The sequence below is a fragment of the Helicoverpa armigera genome, chromosome 3 (assembly GCF_030705265.1).
Source record: "Helicoverpa armigera isolate CAAS_96S chromosome 3, ASM3070526v1, whole genome shotgun sequence".
Lineage (NCBI taxonomy): Eukaryota > Metazoa > Arthropoda > Insecta > Lepidoptera > Noctuidae > Helicoverpa > Helicoverpa armigera.
Window position 1 is genome coordinate 4553432 of NC_087122.1, and position 18762 is coordinate 4572193.

The 18762-nt window shown below is 36.9% G+C and overlaps 2 protein-coding genes across 3 annotated transcripts in view; one reads left to right on the forward strand and one right to left on the reverse strand.

The window, feature by feature from the left end:
• LOC110383764 (protein ref(2)P) overlaps positions 1-18762 on the forward strand; it is an 86575-nt gene that overhangs the window by 48326 nt on the left and 19487 nt on the right. The window lies entirely within an intron of this gene.
• The window catches only part of LOC110383761 (arfGAP with SH3 domain, ANK repeat and PH domain-containing protein), a 39894-nt gene that overhangs the window by 14707 nt on the left and 6425 nt on the right, over positions 1-18762 (reverse strand). For both annotated transcript variants that reach the window (XM_064043531.1, XM_049835959.2), the window contains exons 2-4: positions 14777-14849; positions 11485-11633; positions 4745-4999 (exon numbers count right to left, since the gene is read on the reverse strand). In XM_064043531.1, coding sequence (XP_063899601.1) covers positions 4745-4999; positions 11485-11633; positions 14777-14849 — 477 coding nt within the window. The remainder of the gene's footprint in view (positions 1-4744; positions 5000-11484; positions 11634-14776; positions 14850-18762) is intronic.

The window sequence follows — 18762 nt, forward strand, 5'->3', positions numbered from 1 at the left end:
GAGTTAAACGAGTCCTTAATTTAAAGTCCCAGCGTACATTTTTTGTCAAAAAGTCAGAGAAAATCCTAACTACACTTTAGTTGGGTTGGGAGCGGAAGTTCCTGTTGTAGAACCAATGAAATAATTTCGGTCGACGACAAACGTTCCGGTATACAAAACTGGACCTCTATGCCTGTCCTCTACATTAAATAGACTAGCTGTTTTAATGGGGTTAACCAAGATATAAACAATTTAAGCTAACTGTCGTTTGCAATTACACATATTACTTATTTATTAGCGTCGTCTGAAGCTTTCTAGAAAATCAATACACAAAGACACGGAGTGTCCGACTATTTAGAATGCAACGTCACGGTCGTGTCAGCGAAAATGACCAGGCAAGTAGAGAAGTATAGTTAGAAATCAAAATTGCACACTTTTGTTTAATGTCTGAATAGATCTTATATTCATATATCGTATATTCAAGTAGGTACTAAAACTACAAAAGGAAAGTACTAAACTTAGTCAGTACATACCTAAATAGGTATGTACTGACTAAGTTTTTCCTAAATCTTCGTGTGTTCTATTTTCAAAGAGTTTACTTTCGGCTCAGTTCGGATACACAAATAAAGGAAAAACTCTCAATAAAGTTCTCAATATCGGTATAAAAAGTACCCAAGTACCCCTACTCCTCGAAGTTTAGGATTCCTTTTCACAGGTCATTACTCTCGCAACGTCACAAACCAATGTTATCGAAACGCAAAAATCCAATGGTATGGAAAATAAACCTTAAAGAATCGGAGAGCTGTTTTGATTCTTGTTAAGAATACTGTCTGCTGTAAGAATTGCATTTGTCATTTTTGTGCTGGCGTAAATTACTAGGTATACACTATCAGCTAGTTGATCGTAACTAGATTTCATGCATTGTATCATATTTCCTCCGACAGTCTATCCCCAAAGTAAAATGTTCATATGTTCTGTGTCCCAAGTCCCAACGTTGTTATTTAAACGCCAAAGTTTTGTATGGTTCCGTTTTTTACTCTTTCATGCAAAAACCTCATACATCGGAATTAGAATGATACTTAAGTAGATGAGGGTGAGGGATGTCGTTTCCTTAAACTACACAAGAAGAGGAATATAGTAATACACAAGAAGAGAACATAGATACTTTCACGAATAGTAAGTAACTATTGTAAATAGACTTGCTGTAGAACGAACTGAGGTGTAGTGTATTGCACTCAATGACGTTTTAAATTCATAGACTGTAATTTATTTACTAGCATAAAGTACGAAGCTACTAAATAAACCAGCATCTCCTCACTCCTGCACAACTACGTGCCTCAGTGAACGAACAAACAAGAAGTTATATGAACACACAAGTCTTCACAAATAAATAACATTCATAGAATTTGTAAGCATTCGCTTTCTAAAGTACTTGGCTCTTATTTCATCATTGAAAACAAATGCCAATGGTCCTTGATAGACTAGATAACGTTACCTCAATTGTTTTACTGCGGATTTCAATAGGCGATCTATCCTTTGTTTTGCGATGAGAGATTGAATTCTGACATTAGCTTTATATAAAATTTCAATCGCTAATCGAAAAACAACTTAGGGATAGGTTATAAAAATTCGCAGTTAATGCCTAATTTCGTTGTTCTGTTGTTCTCGCCGTGATTTAGCAACTCGCCCGTGAACTCTGTCTGGTGCCATTTGGCAAGTTTGTCGCAGCTAAAGATATTTACCGAGACATTTGGCATTGCATTCAGCACCGCAGAGACGCGTATGTTATGCAAGAGACGATTGGCACTCACTGTTTTATATCATAAAGGGATTGGAAGGGACGAGCGTTTGTTCTGCTACATATTATAAAGTTGACACAGCTACAGTCCATTCAAATATGACTTTGACAGCAAATTATCTAAATGTGGCGTTAACAGGATAAAATTATTGCATTTATTGGTTTTAATTAATTACCTTTACCAATATTCGCCCGCAGAGTGCAGTAAGGACACTGTAAATCTATCTATAACAATTGTTACGACTAAAACTCTTTTTTTGCTAAGGCATTGGAGCTATAGCTATTAAGAAACCACAATAAAGTTAATATATTAACTTTAATTTCTTAATTATGTACTTACTTTTTACTTGATTTCCGTGAAAAGTTTTTATCAATTGCTGTTTCCGAGTGCACTATTAAAGCGAAGCGAACCAATTGTAATACACCACCACCATAAATATATTGACTGACTCTCGCTTCTATGCGGCCCTAATAATAAATTCGATAGCGTTAGTAAAATGACACGTTCTATATCAACTAGAGTTAGGATGTAGGTACTTCTGAATTGGACATTCGGAAAATTCCATTTTCAGCGATCGATCCCCAACTTGGAAGTATATGCTAATGGCGAATATTATCATCTTATCGAGAACAGTAGCAAATAACTACAAACACCAATCCTATGTATAAATTAAAACGCAATTACGTACTATTCAATATTCTGGATAATTAAATAGCATTGACATGAAGACTAGAAACTCTTCAAAATACCTATGATAATTAATAATGCAAGCAGACACTCACCATGCTGTATGAAAAAAAAGTCTTTGGAAGACGTTGTTCCCTAACATGGATGTAGCATGTTTCTTCAATACTCATTGTCTTAAACAAAAGTAAATAAAACAAAGAGCAAAATGTATAAAAATTGGCACAATACCGCCCACCAAGTTGTTAAGTTGAACAATAGAATCCGATTCCAATTTTATTATTTATGTGAACAATAGAGTCAGAAATTTTGGCAACGTACGTTTAATATAACTGTAAAGCAGTGTCATTGCCAATGGACATACGACCTTTGTCAGATACAGGTTATACGCATAACGGCACTAGTGGTGTCCACATTGCTACTATTGCTACAGCTATTGTACGGAGACAGTAACGCTGCGTAGGTAAATAGCTGTCACGGACAGATATATTGTTACATACGCATTGTTAATTGCATTCTGGGACACAAGGCTTGCACATGATGCGGCTGCGACTGTTATTCTTTCGGTCATTACTCCTGGTTGCACGCGCACAAAGCCTACTTGTCTTTACCACAAGTAAGCTTAGCATTGTTTATCTCGGCATTTTGTTTGGTAAGGCTACTTCCACAATTTATCAGCGTCACCTTTTATCTATTCTCTACTACAGAGTAGATTTGACTATCGAGAAAGTGCAGGAGCTTGTAAAAATATTACGTACATACATATCCCTCGTTAAAAGCTTTGATAAAGTAGGTCAAATCGATAAGCTATTGAAACATTTTCATTACGTTATAACATCAAAGGCAGTGCTTGCGCGGCAATACAATATATCACCAATAAGTGCACGTGTGAGTGACACGCTCATTAACAGCTGTCACGCGATCTGTTCCATTAATTAACGTTGTATTTGTAACTGCGGACCCGACGAGAGTAATGCGTAAAGTATGTTGGACAAGGGTTATGTCGGTCATTCACACAGTTAACAGAGTACCAGTGTCAACAGCAACATCCTGTCAATATCACGGAGGATCTCGTTGGCCAATTCATTACATTCCATAAATCTATTATGTACGGCAAATGTTGATATAAGTGAACCTATTCAACGAAATATTATGTAAGGCTCATAAATTGTAGAACATATATCCCGTTCATCGTTTGTCTAACAAAGTACAGCCATTTGTTATACGCCGTTGGCCCCAGAGCGATCATTTACAAAGTGTAATGAGAAGGCGTTGGTATACAGCACGGTATAAGCATAAATGACTTATTAAACTGGTAAGCGACCAACAGGTCCTGCCCGCGGGGCGTGTGAAATGAAGCCACAAATTGCCCACCGCCAATTATTAATTATCCACCTTTTGGCTAAGCTGGGCTACCGGCCAAATGTCAGTCGGTGTCAGGCACACACTTCGTGGAAAAGTATTGGAATTACATATCCATTTTAATAAAAGTAGGTATGAGCAAATGTTCAAAGAAGAAGGAATATTTCGTATTCCAATTTGTAAAAATGATAGGTCCAACAATCGGGTAACGGTGTCATTTACAATCCTTGAACGTTCCTTGTTCCTACACGATAATCATCATTGAGTCCAAAACGGACTAACATCGGAATGTTTTTAAAGTCTACTAAGATGGACGCATTCGCATAAGTAGATAAAGATCGTATAGTACAGCTATAAACGTAGATCTAGCTAGAACAACAGTATCATAAAAGGCATGGTTTATTTCGTCAAATGAATAGTTAACTCATTGACTCTGCATATTTACAATTCTTATGCTGGCCATCTTGGCACACAGCTCAGTGTTTGCTATGTAATTGCGGTTTATGCACTCCCCACTATGGCAGCAATGCATTTCAAGGCATAGTTTGAATAAGAAATCAAGAGAAACATAATTACCCATAGAGGCAAGAAATTCAAGAAAAGCAGTGGCCATATTGTTAATCCCTGATAGAAAACTCATCATCCTCATTCGTTCTAAGAGAAGAGGCAATACGATTAAATACGTTAATGGTATCAGAGTAGTTTTTCATTCGACACGTATATAAACTAGACTAGACGTAATAAAGCTGCCACATAAAACAAATAAGGAGCGAGCGGTTAAAAGCTAAACAAACGGTGAGTCTTATTTATACTTGAGACTTAAATACTCTGAGGTTTGTTTGCTTCGTTTTTAAACACTTCAGATTGAACGGTAATGTAATGTGATCAGTAAATTGTAATGTAACTTGACACTGACTTACCTCACACATTTGCAACTGAAACAACCTTCTCTCCTTCTCCATCTCATCAGCTATCTCAGCTGGAGTCACTTCACTTCGGATGAGACCAGCTTCTTTAGCCTGCGATTTCTTTTCTTTCTCAATTTTCAGGTACTTTGACTCGTAGTCTTTTGACGCCTTATCGAAAGGCCGTTTTAAATCACCCTTTACTCCTCGCAAGTCTCCTTTTAGAAGACTATCGACCGGAAACATAACTATGTTGTTTATATTTTGCATCTGAAACAAGCAATAAGATGATATTTTACCGTCCCATGAAAATTTTGCTGTATTCGATAGAAACATGAATATTTTTTGGGTAACCATTACATAATCTAAATATGTCTCATATTATATACAGCTTATTACGTTTCACAATATCAGCATTCCTGGTCATTTACTGCGATGTGTTGTCATAGTTGCTTCACTAGCGCAGTTTTGACAGACAAAACGCTTCACGAGGTTGCAAATGCATCGCCCGAATAGGCGCCAAACGTCGTGTCGTGAATTGAATAATGATGCCAGGTTGAGAAACTCAAATGTGCATTTGGATATGAGTAACTACTATTGGCAGAAGAGTATCGAATGGAGACCTTGACCTCATTATAGAAAATGTGATTGCTCGCATTCATAGTTAATATTATCAATATGAAATGATTTCTTTATAACTGTATGAAAGAATACAGTTGCATCATTACTATTGTTTAGACAATTTTAAACGGATCATTACATGAACACAACGTAATGAGACATGCTACATCATTAAGAACGTCAGTAACAATAATGAGTTGAGCAGATAAAGTAATTAAACAGATGAGAACAAAAAGTCAACACGCTATATGGAAGCCCCATTCACGGAGGGTCGATTATGGAATCAATGAAGCGAATGCGTCTCTGACAGACGAGTCTCGGGAGGGAATGAGGGACAAAGGGTTGATGTTCACAATGAAACCCTTCCTGAACATTGTTGCTGGCCATTGAATGTTCCGCTAATTATAACGTCACAGGGAAACTAGAACTTGTTTATGTTAAAATTGTCTGATGTGACATGTTCTAGAAAAACTGAGTTCACTGCTGAATGAAGCTGATGGTTATGTTGAAGAACAAGTTTCAAAACACTTTCAAACCTCATGAAAATGGTCAGTTTCACAAAATGACAAGTCAGATATCGAAATTGGAGCAGTGAGGCACAACAAATGGTTAAAGAAATTGGTGAGTACTGCAATAAACTGGCATTCCACAAGGTTAATCAATTCAGCGAATGTGTAGCACATGGCTGCGGGCTGGAAGTGCAATCTGGCGCAATCTCGATAACAAGTCGATACTCGGACACAATGTTATCCGCACGCGATACTCCCATCGCGGCACGTCACCAACACGCTCGATTAATCGCGGAACGCTTATCTGAACGCAGAATTGAATTACCTACCAGGTTTCGCTTTCCACGTTCTATGAAGTTGCACAAGCATCATGGGGATTGAAGGCTTTGCGAGAAGTCGATAGCTTTAATATTACTCTTCATTGTTATAAGCTGTCAATAAGCTAGTTTAACTTTAAATATCTCATCCAATATCGACAACAAAAAAATATAAAAAGATAATGCATGGCTTACTGTATGATTAATTTAAATGATACAATGAACATTATTATCTATGTATTATTTTCATTGCATATTATCAATTTCATTTTGTTGGCAGCACATTTTCTATTTGAAAAATGATCGATTGGCTCTTATAATAATTGATTATAATCATAATGAATTGTTTATAAAATAAATAATTATTTAAATTGTCATTAGTTGCAAAGTTGCAAGTCTAAAGATAACAATCAAACTGTTACACCTGACCTTCGACATCTACAAAGTCCCACAGAAGATTTAACAAAAGCTGTTACATAATTAAGCTCGTAATGAATTAACAAAATAGGTGCAAAACGAACTTTTTGCTGTACTTGTTACGTATTGTAACAATGATCATTGTTTGAATTGAGAGCACGTGCGATCCGTACGCTTTACTGTATTGTATGGTAATTCTAAATCCCACGCTAAAATACCGGTAATGTTTGTTACACATATTAGACATGTTTTTATTAGATTTTCCCCCTTGGTGAGGTAATATGGGGCTTACCATAACGATGTACTATTGCCAGACAGGTAAATAGGTATTCAATCTATAATTATATGAAATAATGTTTTTATCGGATACATAGGTGAGTTACTCAGGTAAAGTTTTGCCTTTCTTTTCGATTATCATGTAAAAGGCGAACAACTGATGCCTAATGATATACATATAAAAAAAACTGCTAAACACGTAAAACAACATAATATACTCCTCAAAATGGTAAAAAAGTACAAACTAATTTCACGATTATGAGGGGTTAATTTCAACTACGTAGCTCCACTTGAGCTACTTCCCAGTAGGTTGAACTTTCCTTGATTGCTTCCTCTACTCTGTATTTCAACGAAATCTATCTGCCTCGTTGGTCTAGCTGTCGCAAGTGCGGCTGCTGAGCACGAGGTCTCGGGTTCGATTCCCGAGTCGGGCCGAAATCGCTTTGTGGGTTTTAGAAGACTTTCACAAAGCAGCCCGGAGCCTGGAAGTTGGTGATTGATACACCCGTGCATCGGAGAGCACGTAAATGTCGGTCCTGCGCCTGATCTCTCTCCGGTCGTGTCGGATTTGCCGTCCCATCGGGTTATGAGAGTGAAGGAATAGGGAGTGCACCTGTGTCTGCGCAAATGTTTGTGCACTATAATATGTCCTGCGCAATTGGCTGATCTCCTTAAATGAGAACAGCCGCCGTAGCCGATAATCGGCTAGGAGGACATCATCATCATCATTTCAACGAAAATTAAATGAACTAACCAACAATTCCGCAGTCCACGTAACTCCCCTTAATTGGCAGGGAAATTAGATATTACTTTCATATTTACTTATCTTACTAGTGACCATAGAATTGTTAAACATTTAGACAATGAATTTATCACGTTAACCTATGCACGACGTATGTATTGCTCTTTTGCAAATATTCGGAGAACAAAGAAATAACTCGGTAAAAATAATTAATAGATTCCTAACAACATAACAAAGTGTTAAGACTTAAAGGGCTTGATTAAAAGCTCGTAAATAAATTAAAAACAAAGAGGACTCCGCGCCTGTTTTACCTGATTAAATATTTATGCACAGTGGTAAAAGCGAATTTAACAGTAGAAATAAGAGATACCCTATTAGAAGCAATGTTTATAATTAAACTTTCACAAAATCCGAAAAGATACTTTGGAAATAAGATCTTGTATTTGGATATTAGAGATACTTAATACGTATAGATTATATTATCTGGAACGACGCTGGAACGGAAATTAATTTCTCGTCGAAGTCATCTAATAACGTGAGCGATTTGAATGGTTCACTCCAGAAGACTAGCAAAGTTTTACAATTAGCCATTTCATTATAGACGAGCTACCAAGTGTTAGTGGAAAATCCATAATATTATGGAATTTGTATAAAGTTGATCCGATTGAACAAAGATATGCGACGTGTAGACCAAAAGGCACAAAATTGTTGTTATGATCATAAAAGTTGATTGCACAGACAAGTATGCGAATAGAGCAGACAAATAGCGAAGCTAAAGTGACTTTAGTCATACAACTCATACATATTATTATGATTACTGTAACAGTCACAATTCGGAGTGGTAAACGGAGCGGAGAGCGGCAATCTCCTCATGCGAAACGCGACAACTTGTCCAGTCATCGGTGAGTAATTCAGGACAAGTTTTACTTTGGAACGATGCAGTTTCATATAGCTCATAAAAAGTATTACATAAAAACGAGTATATGATTGCAAAAACTATACTTACTCAGGTGTCTGTTCACTAAGAAAAGCGACGTGGCTTCATACGCGTTATTATCGTTAGAAGCCATATATGCAAGAATAACATGCGTGTATGGCTGTGCAGACATAAATAGCAACAAATTGCTATCGTGTTGTCTTTGTATGTATGAGCTAATTATACAAAATTACTTCTTTGACATTGGCACACTGATCATAAGCAGAAAGAGTTAGAACCTAACCCGCTAAATCTTTACCGCCAATTGAAGTCAATAACATACCTAAAAGACTAAGAAAATATGTTTAATTCAGCAAGTTGGTCTTTATAATAGGACTCTAAATTATAGTTCCATATGGTTCAAAAGATATAACTTTACACATGATCAGGGAGCGATGAGGAAGGACAAAGGAGCAGCTCAACATGTCAAGGGCAGGTCGAGGATTCTGCGCAATACAGTTGGGAGTTTGGCACGTATTACAAGAGCTACAGAAATGGAGCGAGGTTGGACCCTTGCACGAAATTGTGGTTTTAACTTTTGAACTACCTAACTAAGCAGAATTAAAACGTTATAATTTATAATAATATAACTCAATGATAAAAAAGTTTTGTAAGGTAGGTTCAAGCTCTTGGTTCTTTATCAACAAGTATTATAAGTACCTAGTGCACTTATTTTTATTGAGGCTAGAATAAAACATTACGCTTGAATGGAAGTTTGAATCGGTTGTTGACCATTTCCACGCCCTAATTAGCTCTTGTGGCTAGAACAAATGTAAATATGTTTATTAGCAACGGCAATAGCGAAGTAAATCGCGTACGTTACACAAAACAGGATTTGGTTTACGAATTTAACGATGCAACATCAACTGTATTTACTGGCTAGCAACATCAGCCAGGCCGTGTCATCACCCTGACCCATTTACAAGCAAATCTGCTGTGCGCCTACGCACCACTATCTGCGTCAACCGTCAGTTATCGCACGTTTGGAACTGAGTATTGAATAGCCACACCTTCCAAGAAGGACCATTCGTTAAAGTGCTAAAATGAAGATCTAATTACAATATTTAGAGTATAAGGTCATGCAGTGGTATGTTTAAGACACATCCATAAAACATTGCTCATCGTAAGCGAGCGGTATTGGAAATGATTAACCCGAGTTGATTATGACTTGCCCTAGATAGACGGTAAGATACATCCCTATTAGCACACAAATAGCCCATTCAGAATAGTGATCTAATGTTGATAACGTAGCTAGTAAAGCCTTATTATGGCTGTTTATTTTTGTATACCACTCAATTAACGGGCTATTTTATATTGAAGGACACAATATCAATTACTGGAGGGGATTGATTAATATCATCTCTACGATACTAAATTGAATACAATGCTCTCTTAATGGAATGATAATAATGTTCAATTAATTTCATACATACGTGCAGTAAATCGCATGCAATAAAACGACGTGACGGGCACGGAACATCGGATGAAGACAAGAGCTATTGCTATTGCACTTGTTATTAAAACCTCCAATAAATCTGCTAAACTATTATTAAAATCAACAGACCAATAGAAATATAAATCTGAAAGTAGAAATTGCTTTTCCCAAAGCGTCATCGAGAAGCAATAAATCAGTAATGAAATTGTCGCCATTTTTCAATTAATTTTGAGTTATGGCGTATAACGAGCCTATTCCGTCTGCGGACTATATTCGAGTCGGGCCGCTCTCCCTCCTCACAACGAGATGTTTGCGAGACATCCGCCGCAGGCTCCCTCAATAGTATAATTTCCGCTTGCTGTTGCGACGGCTTCTGATTACATTGAGATTGAGGGTTGATGAGCGACTTGATACTCCTGTAGGATTTCGTTGAAAAGTTACAAAGATTCAACACTCTGGTAACCAAATCCATACAAATCCATTCCCCATAGTCAAACATAAAGCCATAAACACAGCAATTTGTTCAAATCGTAGCTTCGAATACATTGTGGTTAGTTGCATGATTTGAACTCACTTTTCAACCGTAATCACACGAAGGTAATAATGGTTTTGACAGAATATACTCTCTATTTTTTATTTTCTTTACAAGAAAGTCTTGGTACTTTATGATACGTGCGACACTTAAACTTTCTACTAGTAACCGCAAGTTCATCGTTCCAAATCACGTATATATGTGTATACCACCGTAGGTTCACATTTATTAGATGTTGCGGTTTGTTTTCGTTTACCTTGATAACCTGCCTTCACAATCACAACTGTATTACAACGTTAGATTTAGGGAAAGCCCCAGTCATCACCACTATCACCAGCAACGACAATTGTATCAATACATTTGAATATATTGTTGAAAAAAGTATTAAATGCTATGTGTCATACTTTTTAGCTCGTAAATAAACATATTATGTCGGTCGATGGCCGTATTAGCTACAGTTTCGTGCAAACATTAAATCTAGGACACCATTTGCTGTTGTGTAGTGAAAATAGAAAATCTGTTTTAGAAGTAAATCCATAAGCACAAGAATGTCTATCACACTTTCCGTCCAATTGAATGAATCTCAAAAATGTCTTCAGTTTAATTATACCACAATAACCAGTAATGCATTGTGCACAATTGCACATGTCTAATGCACTCAAGCACATAATCACTAGAAAACGATCGAATTTCTTTCAAGTAAACTGCATATTGTTACGTGGTTATTTGTCTTAGACAGGTTAAAAATGTTTATGCATACGAAATCTGCCGATTTTGTAGGAAGTGTCGAAGCTAAAAACGAAGTCATCGTTCCTGAAGTCCAAATTGTCATAGAACTTTCTCTTTTATTCCGGTTCAATGGTTTTAGGAAAGCAAATGGAAATATAATATTTTTCATACAAAATTAAATTATGTATATTACCAACATACCAGTGTTTTCATGAGTGCGGAGAGTTCTTTAGTGACGACTGCGAACTTTAAGAAGGCAGCGCCGATGTCGGGCTCCGAGTCTTTGCTGAGTGCGTTGCCTCCAAGCCTCTCCAGTGCCCGGGAGAGGTACATCTCGTTGTCCACGTGTGCTACAAAACAAACGATGAAGAAGTAACATTAGGTCATTCAATTTAGTGATCCTCACATCAATAGTTCATTAAGTACCAATTAAGATCTCGCATATTGATAGATATTATCAACTTTTTTGAGTTAGACATGGGAGGGATTTTTCATTTAACCTGGTGGCAAGCGATCCAATAGAAGAACATTCGGATTCAAATCTATTAAGGGTATGCAGTTGATAAATATTGAAGCAGCATAAACCCCAGGAGACTCAGTAAATCAGAAGAATTAATCTGACAATGCCAGCAGTTTTTTGTCCGTGAAAAATACTGTTTCACAAAGTTTCTAGGTTGTTCGACAGAAACTCCGTTTTATGTTCCTTAAGCCGCCGGACATTTAATTAGTTTTCCAGTCGGATTTACTCGGTCGCTATAAAGAGAAGCGCTAGTAAAGTTAGATGCGCTTAACTGCAGCTTATTACTCTCGGCAGGCGTAAGTGTTCCCTACTTAATTGCTTGAGTTTTATTTGATTCTCAACTTAATAAATAAACCTTGGAAAAAAGCTACGAACATGTTTCAGGGTTTATATTTAATGAGAAACATAGAAAATCATAAAATAACATGAAAAAAAAAATGAATTTTAACAAACTAAATTCAAAAAATACCAAATGATCATGGGTCCTGTTTAAAAATAAACAAGGTGGCAACTGATGAACCTTTAAGATCCGTGTCGCGGCCCACATTTACCTAGCTCAATCCCGCCGACGCTTTTTGAATATTTAAGTGCAAAGCACAGACCTCACGCCATTCAATTTCTCCGTAGAGCTCTTCTTTTACCTCCCACTTAAAATGAGGTTTACATAGCCTTGGGCTTTTCGCCGAGGGGTTCTGATCGCCTAAATTACCAAAGACAGGGGGTATAAAATTATCGTGACCAGAAAATACGTGGTACCAAAGTAAATGATGATGATGAACGAAAGCCGGCTAAAGCTCAGTCTTAGTATCTTATCAACAATACGGTTAAAGTAACCAAAAAAATCTAACTATAACATTCATACCCTGTGTATAGTTGGATGCGCTCCAAGACGGCGACCTTCCACCCACCATTAAGGCTTCAGAATAAATAGGTGTGCAGACTTGGTTTTGCGAATATCGAAGTAGGAAATTATTTTCTACCTGCCTGCCTATTCCGTTTCTGAGAATGTAAACTTTGGAAACCAATCTTCCCTAAACCTAAACACTGCATCATTGTGTAGGAATGTTGGTGTTTTTGATTGGTTGTTTTTGCGAGCGCGTGCTCGCCGTGCGCACGACCTTGCCAGCTGCGCCAGCGCACAATCCGAACTCGCACGACCAGTTCCGAGCATTCTGTTTGACGCAGCCCGCGGCACGACGCTTAACGCGACCACAATAAACAAACCCTAGCACGCGATGGAATTGCACTCAACAAACCTGTACTTACATCTTAGAAAAAAAACTAAATCGCTCTATTTATAAAACAGAATAGAGCAGTTGTTTTCTCATTCAGGTTATTTAAAGTAAAGTTACTTCAACTGGGCGGGAAACTGCATAATTTTGTGGTGTACTTACTACATCAAGTAAAATAAAGACGACATGTACGCGTAAATTACGGCACGGTAAAGACAAACCGCGTAAATATCTTATCAGTACAGTACATACAGTTTTAATTGAGGAAATGGACCGTATTACGCGAAATAGAAATGTTGCAGCAGCTAGCGTATATCACGATTATCATGACATGACACTTGTGGACTTACAACTGCAGGTGCGAGGTGTACAATGTACGTACATATGATATATCAAGGGTCCGAAACAATAATCTAATATGTCCAGTTATAGCGTAGCCAGCGAAACCAGACGTTCGACCTACTTTCCTTGACAAGTCGCATATGAAGGGAAATTCGCTCGTGAGTGTGACCGGCCACCGCGACTCGAATCAGTTTATATTACAATCCGTGTTTGTTCAAATACAGAAACCGTACTTTAAATGATTGAAAACAGTATTTTACTTTGATAGTAAGTCTTTCGTTTGTTGTTACATTTATTCACCAATTGGATCGTTGGTTACTGCACATTTTTTTCGCATAGGTGCAACATGTTTCACCTGTGTATTCGTCGCTAATCTGATACTCATAACAAAACCCAATAAAAATCGTCGCACATGAAAGAATGTCATAGTAAATTTATTAATAAGCCATAAATTATATAACACAAGTGAATGGAAGTGTTTACAAATAATGCATTAATGTCTGTCTGCAAGCACTATTTGTTGCGATATTTGGGTCATTCTAGTTCAGCGGGTTGAACGGCCTTTCGTCCTAGCAAGCCGGTTCTGTGCTTGGCCTAAGCTATGCATTAGTAGTTCCTATAGTTCTGAATATTGAGTACCTAGGCCCTTTGCAGTTTTGAGTTATCCCAACATCGACAAGTATGGGAAAAAGAGAAACTGAAATTAAATATTGAATGATTTCAACTTATAATATGTATTCTATGTTGTGTTCATTTAAACCACATTATTGGCATACCTAATTTTAAATCGAGAAGATTGAAAATTAAAAGATAAACGTAAGGATAGTCCTTATCGCAATTATTTATTCGGTAAGATTACTTTCGTATCACATACATAACCCAAGACATGAACCACACCTTTATGTACTGACACTGATTTGCTACATATTATGAACTTCGGGCGAGTTTCATTCTCAAGTATCAAAATGGAATTTATTTTTAAAGTTACCAAACATGCATTGGATATCTCATCTATTCTAGTCTGCTGTTCATTCCGTATAGGTACTTCCTCTATTTCTATTTTTATTGCAGTCGCTCTCGTGTCGCCTGTAAAACGCGCCACTAGAGACGGGAATACAAATAAACCCATCAGAAAGTATATTGTCCGGTTTCCATCCGTTCCGCACCAAACGAGTGCATTATTAGCTTTTCTTTCGCATTTCCTATTCCACATATACCTGCCCTGTGGATACATTGCGGCATATAGACATGCATAGTCTCATGTTTTTTGGATGAAGCATGGTTTGAATATGTTTATAAATGTTGGATAGTATCGAGTTTAATTCCCTTCCATTTATTGTTTTAAGAACTGAGCAGATTTAACCCAGTGTTTCACTAAGACCTTTTATTCCTTACTTACCATTTCCAGAGTTATGTATTGCTTTTATCGCCTTTTTCAACTTCGTGAGGCCATCTCGGTCGAAATCCAACGTCTGGAACAAGATAAAGAAAACATAAAACATACGCCGAGACTTTATTTTACTGGTGCCGTTTTAAATCAAACATTTTTATCAGAATAAACGTCCGTTGTGCCGTTGGGACTGCGACATTGGATTGGCTAAAACTTTTTTACGTGGACAAGCTGTCAGCGGCATAAAGACTCGTTTACAATAGGAGCCACGAGCCATTCAACTCGGTTTGGGAGCACAGCGAACATCTGTCGCCCCAGCCGGCGATTAATCAATGGTCCCCCTGAATTAAGCAATAGGCCCGCACCAAAATAAAACTTGCACGTATCGACGTTGCACCTTGACTTGTACGTTTGACTCAAGTGTGTACCTTCAGTTTGCAGTGAAGCGTTTATTGGTAATGATACAAACGCAATACGAAGACATGCCAATATTTTATTTCAAGACCTTTTAAAATTGCAATCATTCTATTAGCGCAAATTGATAACACCTGCCAACTCAGGCAAATAATAAATGAATGCTTGAAATACATATTTAAAAATTACACAATTTAAATTGAATTATCAATACGAAATCGTATACCTTATAAGTCTTCATCTATTTCAGCCTAGACAAGACTTCGAAAACACGTAATGTTCCCAGAAAATTCCATTATCTTACCAAACTTGCATAATCTTGCATTTGTCCAAACATAACATGATAAATAAGAAATAGATAAGACAACACAATGAGAATATTCGCTTTCTTGCTCGTGATCAACGACGCATGAAAAGTTGCGTAAAAGACGTCATCAGCCGAACAAAACCGTCCTCTGTAATCGTTGAATCTATTAAGATAATAACAAATAATAGCGGTCCTAAAGATGTCTGCCTAAAGCAATTTTTATTCCACCAAAACTCCTGCAGTGACATAACCAAAGTCATTCTTGGAGGTTTTGGTATCTATGCGGCACCTGCATTAATCATAACTAATGTAAGATAACAGCGATTATTTATGTGTATAACATAATAAAGGTAAATATATCCTGGCATATCAATAACGTTCAGTTATTTTTAAACGCATGTAGTAACTACACGATATTAATTATTCGCTCTACCACCTGTCCGCATTTTAGTACGTAATTCACTTTATGTATATCTACTCAACCTATCTTCAATCCAGTTGAGCACCAAATTATTTGATAGAAGTCAGTTAATCAGTACATCCATCCATGGATTACGGTTATGGTCCGGTCACCAAAAACCTCCCGCCGAAAGATCAAGCTTATATGCCTTCATCACAATTTGACCCTTCGTCGGTTCTATTTAAAACGAGCCAGAAGAGATACTACGATTTCCCTGAAATGCTTCGTATACATAAACAATATGTTTGGCAGAACCAAGTATATTCACAATAGTAGTTGTTCAAGCGCTAGACATACGTTCCCTTTGTTCTGTCTTGTTACGGGTCGAACTATCACCTCTACCTGTACACTCTTAACGTCCTAAAGAGGATTTCCGAAAATGGGTCATATCTCTTTGCTCTACGGTATTAAATTATACAATCATTAACGGGCAGACAGTTTACTGCCGTACAAGGAAAAATACTCTACATGGGTTGCATAAAAGAATATTTTAATGGTACGAATAAATATCAGGTTTCAGTAATGAAGGGGTTAACAGATGTGGCATTCCCGAAATTTATTGATCAATTAAATAGACAGCTGTTCAAAACAGGCAAACCAAGTAATTAAAACGTCAGTCACATCTGTAATTATAGAGCTGGTGGTAAATCCCAAAACATTGACTGCTATGGGTAAAGATAACACAAAGCGTAGGTTTCCATCACAATGACGGTAACAGTGACTCAGCTGCATTGTAACTTCACGTAATGTTGCTCCTGTGTCTTTATGCGTCACAAACGGATGTTTTTCTCAGAATATTCCTTACATCGAAAAAATTACTGCTGTTCACTCAGCATCAGATGATAAAAACCCGAGTGAAAATCTAAAAACAACTCCTTCAACTCCAGTGTAGGTCGAAGTACTCGTTAGGCTCATCAGCTGCAAAAAGAAACGTCAGTAGTAATTTGAACTGGATTTCGACTACAAGCAGCGAAAGCGGTCGACCTTGTATATTTAACGAGCTTTTGGGACCGAATGGTAAAAGATTCGCCGAAGAAACATAAATTCTGCTTTGCTTTGCGAAATTCAAAATTGGGTAAAGAGGCATTTGGAGAATACTCTTTGGATAATAAGATACTGAATTATGATTTTGAATAAATCATTACTCTTTAAATAATTATGTTCAACACGATTCCGGGTTTACTAAATCGTGCCACCAACCGCAGACTTAAGCTTCCGAAAGCTCGGTCGCCCTATGAATACTAATACAAGTAGGTGTCTGCAAACGATTAAACTATGTTTGCTTAGCCTTTATGTCGGATTTTCCGTTTGAATGTAAAATATTACATGCTGTACAAAGTGAAAATTAATAATAATGTCTTTATGAACAGCTTGGAAGCTCAGAATTCACTTCTTTAGCTCTGAATTCACTTGCCCACACCCAGGTTCTCACATAAAGGAATCCTAATGGGAACCGAGAATATAGAATCTGCTTTTGGTCTGATATACAAGGAGGATATATAGTCTAACGCAGGTTTGTTTATTATGAAAACATTGTTAGGAAGTCAAAAACACTTATCGCATCAACTATGTATTAGGATCCTGTTTACGCTATCGAATAACCAAACAAGAACAGTGATCTTGAAACGCGTTCGTCTATCCAGGGATGTTGTTTGTAAACACATGTTCGAATCAAATTAACACATTAACACGTTGGGTGCCACTTACGATCGACTGCGTAGGGTGAACCCATTTAAAAGTAACTCATTTAAAAATGTCAGATGACGTTATCATTATTGCGAAGCTAGCAGAACTTTACATCGAGGTAACCTAAACAATGGATAACTTTATTTTGTTAATATTTATTGTTAAACTTATTCAAATATACAGCAAAAGTTTCGCTGCCAACGGCGGCAGGTGTAAGCTTAACTTTGGCACTGGCACCCGCTTTATCTGAACATTGCATTGTAAGTCATGCGAACTTGTGAAATATTACGAAAAGCATAGTTTATCATTATCATTGACTGAATCTATATTTGACTGCATACCAATAAAACTATTATGTACTGTCAAATACTAAGATAAAATTATGTATGCATTACGTTGATACAGCGTAGCGGAAGCTTACTCATATTTGCTTGATTATGATTTTCATACTAATTATCTACAACCTGTTATACACTCATGCAAAGATTTTATTCTTAACCAGACAAAATTTTGCTCTTCTCTGTCCTTGTGACTCATTATGAACTGTACATATTTTACTTCCAAGAATCTAATTTATCTGATTCATGTAATACATACATACCTACATGTAATTATGTGCTACGGAATACATACGGTAATTTACCTCTTAATGAAAAGCTGAAACTGAGATCTCATACTATTAGTTTTTTCAACTTACGCGATTCGTTATAAGAATCTAAATAAGAAATCAATTTACATTACAATATTGATTACTGTAATCGATCATAAACACAGTTTGAGTGTAATACCACACCCACACTCATTTAAAGAGAAAGTTCATTACAAAATGTTCCACGAGTACCAACACGGCGAGTAAGCAAGCAGGTACTTTCGCTTTATCACATCTGATCAAGGAACAACACACACATGTTATTATACTGTTCGATAGCCACGACTATTTGCCTTTTTAGAACAATTGAATGCCCTCGCCACTGCGCATTAACTTTATTTTAATAATGAAACAACTAAAGTTGATTAACTGATTGTGTCGACGAACATTATTTGAGAAGTTATATTTTTGCCAAGTGATGCAACCTGGTTTATTGTTATTTATTTATGTAGAAAAACGTACCCTACAGTATCTATACG